Source organism: Phyllostomus discolor, chromosome 2 (genome assembly GCF_004126475.2).
Source record: "Phyllostomus discolor isolate MPI-MPIP mPhyDis1 chromosome 2, mPhyDis1.pri.v3, whole genome shotgun sequence".
Classification (NCBI taxonomy): Eukaryota; Metazoa; Chordata; class Mammalia; order Chiroptera; family Phyllostomidae; genus Phyllostomus; species Phyllostomus discolor.
The window spans coordinates 43959527-43970981 of record NC_040904.2 but is presented as its reverse complement, the minus strand read 5'-3'; the positions used below and the strand labels follow the sequence as shown (position 1 = coordinate 43970981).

The following is an 11455-nucleotide window of genomic DNA, read 5'->3' as shown; positions in this document are numbered from 1 at the left end:
CTGTGCGCCAGGTGTGTTCCAGGTGCTGGGCCCCACCGTGCAGGCACCTCAACTGTAATTGCTGGCTTCAGGGGCAGTACCGCCCATCGGAACTGAAACCGGGAAGCCATTCTAGATTTTCCTCTCACCTCTTGTTTTGCAGCCCCTCCTCTCCACTCCCAGGGCCGAACCTTAGTTCAGCCCCCTGTCTCTAACCCGGACTCTTGAGACTGCTCCAGTTGGTCTGTGATGTGTCCTTGTACTTTTCCATATGGCCTCGGAGTGCTAAACATGCTTCAGTCATTCCCGATTGTCCCCTGTGAAAAACTTAAGGCTACCTAGGGCCGCCGTTGTCTGGCCCCTGCTGCCTCTGCCTGCAGCCTTATTCCTTGGGACCCTGCATTCCCACGGGCCAGTTACCCTCCCTCACCCCACTCAGGGTGAGTCCAGGTGCCCAGCAGCGGCCTTTCACTCTTCCTGGCTGTCTTCATCCAATTCTATCACACTGGTTTTCCTGTCTGCTGCTCTGCTACACTGGGAACTTCCTGAAGGCACCCAGCCTTCTTCCAGGCACTCCTAAGTGCCCTTTGTTGTCTGATGAATGAGGTAAACAAGAGAAGACATGCTTTTTTTGGTGGTTGAGTTTTTTTCTGCCCCCTGCACAACTGAATATTTTAGTCACCAAATCTAGGTGGCTAGCTCAGGACCTGGTCCGGAGGTCACACAAAGGCAGCTGGGCCGCCGGGAGAGCCGTTGTATCCCCCACTGTCTTCACAGCATGCTCTTGCCAGGCAGCCATTGTGTCACTTTGCTGTGACTTCAAGCTCAGACAGGCAGTGGTTTGGAAGAGGAACCGGCCTTGTAACCGCTGGGGCTGTGCTGCAGTCCTCTCTGAGGTGGAGCACATCGGACACCATCCAACTGTGTGCTTGAAATGGAGCTCTGGATAATGAGTGCTGTTTCATTAGTGTAATTGGTCTGCGGTGCGCAGGGAGGCCATGTGTCAAATATTCAGGAACCCTCTGATACTGCACGCAGTAGACTGACCCCTTAGCCTGGAGAGTTACCCAAATACAGCTCTGCAATAAAACAAGAATGTAGGTCCAGGAGGGAAGGGAACGTTTGTAGCATTACTAGTGGTCAAAAATTTGTGGCAGTTTTATGAACTAAATAAAGCCTTCTACCATGCTTTACAATTAGAACCTCGGGAAAGGTCAGTTGAGGGCTAATGCCAGTTCTCAGTGGAAACCCATTGGCTGTCACAAATTAGCATTGCAAAGGCAAATAATTGGGTGACTCACGGCTGATTCAAACGCGTGTTCTTTGGGAAACATGGCCCCAAGTTTTCCCTGTGACCCCTCATCTATGCACCTGCCCTGCGTGACTGTGAGTCCCCGCCGTGCAGCCTGGCCCAAATGCGGCAGCCACGATGGTCCCCCGAGAAAAACACCCGCGCAGAGACAAACACCCGTGCGGAGGCGGAGGCGGGCTGTTCTGAGAGGTGACTGCGGTTGATCCCCAAGTATCTCACCCTCCCGCCCTCTCCCTCTGCGTAGCCAGACCTGATTTATAAGACAGCATTTAGGAAACTTTGGATTAAATTATGACACATCTAAAAGTTGGACCCTTGTCAAAGCCTCCAGGCGGTTTCCTCTCCCCCATCCCGGCTTCTGCGCCCTTCCGGTCGCGCGCTCTTCCCTGGCCCTCGCCCCGCTCCAGCTGTGCACACCCAGGTCCCAACCCCCCCACCCTGGGCTGTCGCGGAGCCCTCCCGCCTCCCACCTGGCCACCCTCCGCCAAGGGGCGGCGCTACGGTGGCGCTGGGGGGCCGCGGGGGCGGGGATGCCAGGCAGGGGCGGCGCGACCCGAGCGGGGAGCCGAGTGGCGGCGCAGGGCCGGCATGGCGTGGCCCTGCATCAGCCGCCTCTGCTGCCTGGCGCGGCGCTGGAACCAGCTCGACCGCTCAGACGTGGCGGTGCCTCTGACCCTGCACAACTACTCGGACCTCGAGAGCGAGGAGCTGCGCCCGGGCGGTGCTGCCTCACGCACAGGCACGTCCCCCGCAGGCATCCGGGACCCCGGCCGGGACGTGCCGCTCACTCAGTACCAGCGGGACTTTGGCTCGTGGCCCGCGCCCACGAGGCCGAGAGATGCCACCCAGGGGCGCAGGCCGGGGGCGGTCGGCCGCAGGGGCAAGTCCCCCGCCTCCCCTGTCCGGGGGATCTACGTGCTCCCCATCGGTGATGCGGACATGGCTGCAGCAGCGACCACATCGTACAGGTATGGGGGCCGGGAGCAGTGAGGACTGGGATGGATGGGTGCGAGGGGGTGCCCGGAACCCTCATCCCACACGACTTCGAGAGCGCCGGGCGGCCTCAAAGGTCATTCCGTTTGGTCTGTGGGCGGGCAGGCGTCTCTTTCGCTGCTCCCTGACCAGCCTCAGAGAGAACGAGCGAGCACCTCCGCTAACGGGGAGCTCACGACCTCACTCGCAGCCAGCTCCCTCCTTGGGCCGCACCGAGTCAGAAAGCCCTGCCTTAGACTGAGTTGAAATCTGCTTCCCCTTAACTTCCACCAGGTGGGCCCAGCCACCGGACCGGTGCGCTCAGGCAGACAGCCTGAGCTCCCTCTGGTGGTCCCCTGGGGACCCCACTGACTCAGGGCCGCCGACCTGGCTTTCCCTGAGAACAGGTCTGCGGGTCCTCCCCACGCACAGCGCCTCCCAGCTCGGCCCCTGGACGCCTGAGGGCTTTCTCCCTTTCTTTAATTACAAAACTCGGACATACTGTAGAAAAACGAGAAATTACAGAAATAAGCTCACCCCAATCTGGTAGTTCCTTCTACCAGGGGTGTCCAACCTGTGGCCTGCGGGCTGCGTGCAGCTCAGGATGGCTGTGAATGCGGCCCAACACAAAATTGTAAATTTATGAGATTTTTTTTGTGTGATTACGCCCCACAACGTATTTAATGTGTGGCCTCAAGACAACTTTGCTTCTTCCAGTGTGGCCCAGAGATGCCAAAAGTTTGGACGCCCCTGAGGGATCCTAACATGCATTTGATTGCATGTTCATTTATAATTATTACAGGGTTAGTTTCTTACTGTATATGTTGTGGATGTCTGTCCATACTTCTAGATATTCTTCCACAACGTGATTTTTAATAGATGTATTTTATCCTTAGATATGCGTCTCTCTCTCTATCTATCTCTCTGTCTAAATACTGTTAATCTACTGTCATGTTATTGAATATTCTTATCTGGGGCTATAACAAACACTAGTCCTTTGGTCCAGTTACTTCATTTCCAGGAATTTTCACTATGTCGTGTGGAGCTAAGGAATGTAAGGTCTGTTGCAACATTGTACAGCAAAAGGTGCAAACAACCCCACTGTCTTGCTGACAGACGGGACTGGTTAACTATGGCTCCGCCATAGGTTGGGCCACAGGGAAGCCCAGAATGCACTGATAACAGAAGCCCCCCTACAGGTCCGCACCAAGCCCTGGCTGGGGAGCTCAGCTGGTCAGGGCCTGGTCCCCATGCCTGTGGTTGGAGGCTCAGTCCCAGTAGGGGCACATATAAGAATCCACCAATGAATGCGTGATTGAGTGGAGCAACAGATCGATGCTTCACCTTCTCTCTTCCTCTCTCTCTAAAACCAAAAAATAAAAATAAAAAGGTCCACATCAAACCAGCAATATGCACAATACCATGCCTACTACTATTTGCCTTTTCAAAAGGGGTGTTGACATACACATATCTGCTCCAATAAGCCAGGCTATCTCGGCATGAATGGTGACCTTTGAGAGAGCCGTAGGGGGGCGAGGGGGAGGGGTGGGTCCTGCCCAGGGAGGAAAGAGACTGAGTGACTTTTCTATCTCTTGGACCATTACCTTAAAAAATGTACAGGCGTTACCTTTTAAAAATAAACAACTTTTTAGAAAAAAAATTACTTCTGTGATAAGCATCCTTATAGCTAAATCTTTGCTCCCATCATAATTTCTTTAGTATAAATTCCTACCTGTGGCATTAAAGGGCAAAAAGGTATGCTCTTTCCACCTCAGTTTTAGTTTTTTAAAATTATTTTTAAATTTTAATTATTTTATTGTTGTTCAAGTACAGTTGTCTGTAATTACCCCTACCCCCAGCACAGCCATCCCCACCTCCCTCCCCTGCTTCCACTCCCCCTTGATTTTGTCCATAGATCCTTTATAGTTGTTCCTGAAAACCCTTCTCCTTCCCCCCCTCCCCATCATCCCCTCCCACCTCCCGTCTGGTTACTGTCAGATTGTTCTTAATTTCAGTGACTGGTTATATTTTGCTTAGGTTCCACTAACAGGTCAGGTCATATGGTATTTGTCCCTCATCACCTGGCTTATTTCACTGAGCATAATGCTCTCCAGTTCCACCCATGCTGTCTCAGTTTTAGTTTTGAATCAACTGTACTGAGGTACAGTTTCCAGACAGTAAAATCCATCCACTCTAAGTGTACAGCTGGGTGGCTTTTGTATAAGCCTGGACATCACCGCCATTATCAAGGCATGTAGAACTTCTGTCTCCCCAGGGCTCTTTCCTGGGCCTGCAGTTTTTAAGAACTTGATAGGGCCCTGGCTGGTGTGGCTCGGAGGATTGAGCATCAGCCTGCGAATGGAAAAGTCGCCTGTTCGATTCCCTGTCAGGGCACAGGCCTGGGTTGTGGGCTGGGTCCCCAGTTGCAGGTGTGCAAGTGGCAACCAGTTGATGTTTCTCTCACACATCAATGTTTCTCTTCCTCTCTTTCTCCCTCCCTTCACCTCTCTTAGAAATAAATAAAATCTTTAAAAAAAAAAGACTTGATAGGACTGGTTGTTGCAGGGTGGTGTGTGTTCAGGGGCATACGCTCTCACTTGTGGTGGTGTTGGGGGCAGGGAGGAAGGGTCGGTCCTGGCTGCTGCACCACGCCTCCCTGAGTGGGCTGGAGGTGCCTGAGCGGTGAGGCCTGGAAGGCCAAGGTCCTGGGTGTGCAGCGCCTTCCCACGGCTGATGTTCCAGGTGCGAGGAGTAGGACGAGGGGTGGTGCACTCAGGGAGCAGCTCCGGCTCAGGGAGGGAAGCGCTTCCCTAATGATGAGAACTGACGATGGGGCTGCTGCCTCTTGTGGTGCCGAGCTCTGCTCACTGGGATGTTCGAGCAAAGGCTGGAGTCCAGAGGTGGTCCCTCACCCGTGGTGAGCAGATGGCGGGCCTGAACATGCTGCCGGTCCTCCCAGCTCCAGTGACGCTAGAGGCACTGATCATTGCTCTTCTTAACATGCAATGGGCGTCAGGCTCAGGACTTCCCATGGACAGTCTCCCTGGGACTTCACAGTAACCCCCTGGAATCGGCTCAGTTCTTGCTGGCCCCATTTCACAGATGAGGGACTTGAACAGCTGCCACACGCTCCCGCAGGGCAGGCAGTGGAACCCGATGTGTCTCCCTTGATCAATTTTTTAAAAAAGACATTATTTACTTATTTTTAGAGAGAGGGGGGAGGAAAAAGAAGGAGACATCAGTGTGAGAGACAAACATCAATCAGTTGCCTCTGGCATGCCCCCATGGGCATGTACCCTGACCGGGAATCGAACCAGCAACCACCCCAATTTGCAGGACGATGCCCAACACACTGAGCCACGCCAGTCAGGGCTCAGAGACCAAATCTGCAGCCCCCACAGGTCATCCGCTAAGATGCTGCCTCCTGTGAGTCACTTGGTTTCTTGAACAGTGTCCTGCAGTGGTGGCCCTACTTCCTGCTGCATAAACCTGGCAGGACACTGGGCCTCTCTGCCCCTTTCCTCACCTGTGAGGCAGAAATAGCAAGAGCTTGGCTGCCTGGTCCCTAAACCCCTACAGAGACACAGCACCACTGCTGAACTTGCTCCCCCACCCCCCTGCACCAGGTCAGCTGGCCTCTGTCCCAGCTCTAGCCCGGCCTGCACGAACTTTCCTGCCTGCTTTCTTGCAAGATGCACCAGACCTACGAGAGCTGTTCCCCCGCAGTGTCGGAGCAGTCATGGCCACTGCACTCAGCAGGTCCTGTTTGGCCTGCCCCTGGTGTCCACGAGAAATGACCTGCCTTACTTGCTGGGCCACATGGACACAACAGGTCCTGCCTGCAGCCAGCCTGCTGCCTCCTCAGGAGTGGCCCTTCTCAGATCCTCCCCCTGGAATTCTGTGCCTGCTGGTCAGCACCTTGGGCCCAGGCCTAGCGCCACCCACTTTTAGAAGAGCTCCTTCCTCAATCATCTCCCTGCTCCCTTCCCAAGGGAGTGGTGGGCAGGCCGACTGTGGAGTGCCACAGGCCTCAGCTCCCTGGTCTCCCAGCGCCCACCACGAAGGCTCACACTTTGGGGCTATCAGTAACCCTGCTTTCCAGCTGAGGGAACGAAGGCTCTGAGAGGTTAAGGGATTTGTTTAAGCCATGTTGAGCTGAGAACCAGGCCTCTGGGTCCTCAGCCCAAGGCTCTCTGAGTGGCCCTGGGAGGCCCACCGCCCTCAGGGGGAGGGGTGGCAGCCCTAGGGTCCCACTGAGACCCACATGAGGTGGGCAGTGGTAGAATCTGCTTGGTTAGGGGAGGCATAGTGGCCTGGGCTAGTCCTAGTTTTTTAAAATTTACCTTTAGAAAGAGGGGAAGGGAGGGAGAGAAACATTGTTGTGCCAGCGACTGGCTGTTTCTAGCATGCCCTCAACCCAGGACGTGCCCTGACTAGGAATCGAACTGGTGACCTTTGAGTGCACGGGCCAGCACTCAATCCACTGAGCCACACCAGCCAGGGCAGTCCTACATTTTTGTTTTTAAGATTTTAAATTTTTATTTATCTATTTTTAGAGAGAGGGTAAGGGAGGGAGGAAGGGAGAGAAACATCAGTGTGTTAGAGAAACATTGATTGGCCGCCTCTTGCACACCCACACCTGAGGACCGACCCACAACCCAGGTGTGTTCCCTGACTGAGAGTCGGTCTGAAAGATCCTTTTGCTTTATGAGACCAAGCCCATCCAAGCTACACTCACTGGTTGGGACTCTTACCTTCTTGACCAGAGCCATTAGTCTGCCTTCCTCTCTCCTGAGTAGTCCGCAGGTGTTGCTGATTCTGTCTGTGGTCCCTTCTATGTCCCTGCTCCAGCCCCTGTCACTGAGGCCCCAGCCCCAGCCTCGCTGAAGCAGCAGCCACAGGTACTGCTCCAGCCCCTGGCCCTGGTCACATCCCACTCTGGGATGCCTGCAGCCACCCTGGAGCAGCAGCTTGGGATGCCAAGCCCAAGGCCCAGCTCAGTTTGGGGACAGAAGGGCACACCCAGGGGAGGACCTGCTTCCCCAGGAGAAACGGAGCAGCAGATGGCTCAGGCATCTGGTCTTTGGAAGCTTGCAGCCTCGGCAGCAAAAACGATCTACTGGGGCCCGGGGCCCGGCCCCGTGCCAGCTCGCCTCCTGGCACCCGGACAGCGGCCCCTTGCACATGCAGCCCGCCCCGTGCGGCCCAGCTGCGCCACTGCCGAGAACAGGCAGCTTTGTTGATTGACCTCAGGCCCAGAAACCCAGCCAGAGCCATGGGTGGGGTGAGACGGGAGCGGACCCTGCCCACGCGCGGGTGCTGCCCCAGCCAGCTGGATGCTCTCCCACAGAACATGGCCTCAACGAGGGGCTCCGGTGGTGGATACGGCAGGTCTCTCCCTTCCCGAGCTCACCAGCTAGTCGTGGAGTTGATACAATTAAAATAGGTCTTTTTTGTTCAGAGGAATTGAGAAATCAAGTCTTCATCAAAAGAATGCTGCTCCCCGACACGGAGCAAAGTGGTCAGCCTTGGCCCTGCTGCACACCAGCGCTCATGTGCAGAGTCCTGCAAAGGAGCCAGAACATCTAGGTTTTTGTCACGGTCGCTGTGATTTATTCTCTTTTGAAGTAATTAATAAGACAAATTATTAAAACTAAACGTAACGTTGATCCTTATTTTCCTTCTCACTTTGCTGTGCTGGGCGCTGCCCGGGCCAGCCCCTCTTCGGGACGTAGGGCCACCCGTGACCCGTGCTGGAAGTGAGTGGCCTTCACTGGTTCCGGGCCTCTAAGGCTCCGTCCGTGAAAGTGGCCCGGAGACAATACAGGGAGCACCGGCGGGAAGGGCCAGGACCTTTGTCTCAGGCCCAGCACCCACCAGGTGCTTGCAGTTTGGGATGAATGAGATCCAGGCGCTGACCGAGCTCCTTCCTAACTCCCTGCCCCAGCTGCCAGAGCCAGTTGCTCATCGGCAATAAGGGAGTTCAGCGTCCCCTACTTAATTGGGGTGGGGAGGGTGAGGGCCAGGTGAGCGGACTTCACAGTGGGTGAGGGGGAGGCCGGGCTGGATGAGCTTTCTGCAGAGAAGTGGCTCTGCCTAGGGAGTGCGTCTCCTCCGCTAGTTTTGTTTGTTTTTAAGATTTTATTCAATTTAGAGAGGTGGGAAGGGAGAGAGGAAGAGAAACATCCATGTGCGAGAGGTACATTGATCAGTTGCCTCTTGCACTCCTCCAGCTGGGGATCTGGCCTGCAACCCAGGCATGTGCCCTGACTAGGAATCGAACCTGTGACATTTTGGTTTGCAGGCTGGAGCTCATTCCACTGGGCCACACCAGCCAGGGCCGTTTTGTTTTTAAATAAGTATGTTGATTTTAAAGTGGAGGGGAGGAGAGTGCAAGCATGCGACATGGATGTGAGAGAGAAACATTGATTGGTCTCCTCCCATACACACCCCAGCCAGGATGGAACCCACAGCCTAGGTATGTGCCCTGACCAGGAATCAAGCCCCCAGCCTTTTGGTTTACAGGGTGATGCTCCAACCGAGCCAAACTGGCCAGGGCTCCTAGTCGTTTTTGTAAAGAGAAAAAGGAGCACATGGAGCCGAAGCAGGATTTCAGCAGTGGGCACAACCAAGAATATTCCAAGAAGCATAGGGCAAGGGCAGTGGCCGCTGCACAGTCAGGGGACGGGGTGGCTGGCCCTGGGTGAGGCTGTGACCATGTTCTCTGCTCCAGACAGGAATTCCAGGCCTGGACTGGGGTAAAGCCGTCAAGATCCACGAAGGCAAAACCCACCACAGTTATCACAACCCACAGCTCTGGATGGGATGGCAGCCCTGGGGCCAGCTTCCAGGTCAGCCAGAAGCTGGTGCTGCGGGACGAGGGGCCGGGCACCTTGGGGACAGGCCTTTTCCTGGTTGCGGACCGGGAGTCAGATTTAATGGTGTGAAATGGCCGTGTGGCTGGGGTGGCAGTGTCCTGAGCACCCAGGCATCCCCCCAACGAAGGTAAAGCAGGGGCCCCTAAAGTGGTAAGCCAGGCGGGTCTCCCCCAGTGCTGGCTCTCGGGTGCTCAGGGTCTCTCTCCCTCCTCCGTCCCAGCCTCTCCCGTGGCCACCGAGCAGCAGTGACAGGCGTTTGTGGGAGAGAAGAGAAGGTGGAGGAGGGAGGGGAGGGCCAGTCAGCTTCCTGATTCCACCCCAAGGCGGCTTCAGGGAGCAGAGTGGAACGTCCGTGGGCCAGGTGTGACCTGCTAATGCGGTGACCTGCCCACTGCGGAGGGTCCCCGAGGGCCCTTGGTCAGGTTAGCAGTCTCAGTTCCTGGAAGACAAGGGGGAGGCACTTTCCTGGAGCTGGGGGAGGGGAAGTGGAGGAGGCCCAGTGACACGTGGCCACGTTTCGTTTCCCAGGTGCCTGAGGCGAGGAAGAAGTTCACTCCTAACCCCTCAGCCATTTTTCAGGCTTCAGCCCCCGGGATCCTGCACGTGTGACAGCCCGGCAGGGAGCAGCGCCACTGGGCGGGGCGGGGGTCAGAACCACCGCGCCAGGACACTGCGGTGGGAGCTCCCACGGACCGTCCGCTGCTGCCAGAGGGGGAGGGTCCCTCTTTCCCACCGTGGGCGCCGTCCCCCTTCTCCAAGCTGCCACCCAGCCAGCCGCAGGCCTGCGCACAGCAGAGGACAGACAGACGTGGCACCACCAGGCTCAACTCTGGACCTCAGCCGTCCTCTTCCTCTTCCTCCTCGAAGAAGGGAGCGTGCGGAAGGCTTCCGGTCTTTTTAAAGGGCCCTTTTTCGACACCCTTCGGTTTTTAAATCTGGAGAACCTGAGGACCAGTTCTGTTGCGAAGTGAACTGGTTGGGGGGGGGGGGGGGGCGCTGAGGTGTAGGGACCTCACGGGCCCTTGGAAGAACCCGCAGCGTCCACCTCGCTTCCCCAGGCTGCACAACGGTGCTGTCACCTACGGCGGGCAGCCCAGGGGAGTGCCTGTCCTACAGGCGGCCCCACACGTTCAAGTTGTAGAAGAAGTCTTAGGTTGTCACCTGCATGCGATTCACAGTCATCAGGAAGTAATTTCCAAAAGAAGAGGGTACCGATCACAGGGTTTCAGTTTCAAAGACACAACTGATGGCCAAGATCCCTTATGTTTTAACCACACATCAGCGTTTCTTGGGATGAGTGCTCAGACTAGTGAACCACCGAATGCCGCTTCCGTTGTGCGAGGTTTCTGAGCCCCACATTCTATTACCCGTTCCACCTTTTCTTCCCATGTTGACAATTTGAAGGGAACTTCCATCCACACTTTCTAAGAATCGGGAGTTTTTAGAAGATGGCTGCATCAGTCCCTGCAGGACCGACCTTGCCCGCCCGGCCTGCCCGCTGGGGACCGGGAGCTCACTGCCTGCTGAGGAGGCAGCCCCTTCTGTCCTTGGGAAACTCTCTCTCCTTTCTCCGCGAGTCCCGCCCGTGCGAGTCCCACCCGTGCGAGTCCCACCCGTGCGGTGTGGGAGCGAGCCTGGTGTGGGAGCGAGCCTGGTGCCGTTTGCATCGCAGCCCTTCACACACTGGGGAGGAGTTTATTTCCTTCTTAAAGATCAGAGGCACAGCTTAGGCTAATTCTGGTAAGAAAACTGGATGGAGGACTTCCCTTTGGATCTGTGTCCCTCTCCAGCCTCCAAGTGGCTCCACTCTGGAGCACTTACCTAAGCCATAATAGAGGCGGCACTCGGGTCTCAGAACCCCCTCAGAGTGCAGGCCGCAAAGGGGGCAAACCCGTGGGGGTGCTAGTGCTGGCAGGCATGGCCCGCCCCTCATCCCTGCAAAGGGAATGGATGCTCTGAGAATACTGGGAGGGGAACCAAACCGCGTGCTTACACAGAGTCCTGTTCTTTCAGACCTCTTCGGTTTAGGTGTTTCTAAGGGACTGCCTGCTGGGCATTCTGTGGGACGTGAGCACATTAACTGAACAGTCTCGGATTTTACTAACATGCAGAAATGTAGTTTTAATTTCTTGTTCATTTAATTATAAACGAGCACTTCTCCTATGACTTCCTTCTTCATCCTCCCCATGGCAATAGGGACTAAATCTCTCAGCTGCTGCTGGCGTCCCTGGAGGCTCATCCAGACCGGGAACGCTCTCTTTGGGATGCAGTCCACACTGGTGTTAAATGCAGTCCCTCACAGAACCCACAGACC

At 55.8% G+C, this 11455-nt stretch overlaps 1 protein-coding gene across 1 annotated transcript; it reads left to right on the top strand.

Annotated features, from left to right (window-relative positions):
* Positions 1 to 1832: 1832 nt before the first annotated feature.
* On the top strand, positions 1833 to 11251 carry MAP6D1 (MAP6 domain containing 1). The gene is made up of 3 exons (XM_028504554.2): positions 1833 to 2259; positions 8997 to 9114; positions 9670 to 11251. The coding sequence occupies exons 1-3, from the start codon at positions 1880 to 1882 to the stop codon at positions 9748 to 9750; spliced, it is 579 nt and encodes a 192-aa protein (XP_028360355.1). The 5' UTR covers positions 1833 to 1879; the 3' UTR covers positions 9751 to 11251.
* The last annotated feature ends 204 nt before the right edge of the window (positions 11252 to 11455 follow it).

Bases quoted from the DNA above. Each gene is read 5' to 3' on its own strand.
- MAP6D1 (XM_028504554.2), top strand. From the start codon at position 1,880: ATGGCGTGGCCCTGCATCAGCCGCCTCTGCTGCCTGGCGCGGCGCTGG. The intron at 2,260-8,996 runs GTATGGGGGCCG...TCTCTGCTCCAG, and splicing joins GCAGCGACCACATCGTACAG to ACAGGAATTCCAGGCCTGGA. The intron at 9,115-9,669 runs GTCAGCCAGAAG...TTCGTTTCCCAG, and splicing joins GCCCTGGGGCCAGCTTCCAG to GTGCCTGAGGCGAGGAAGAA.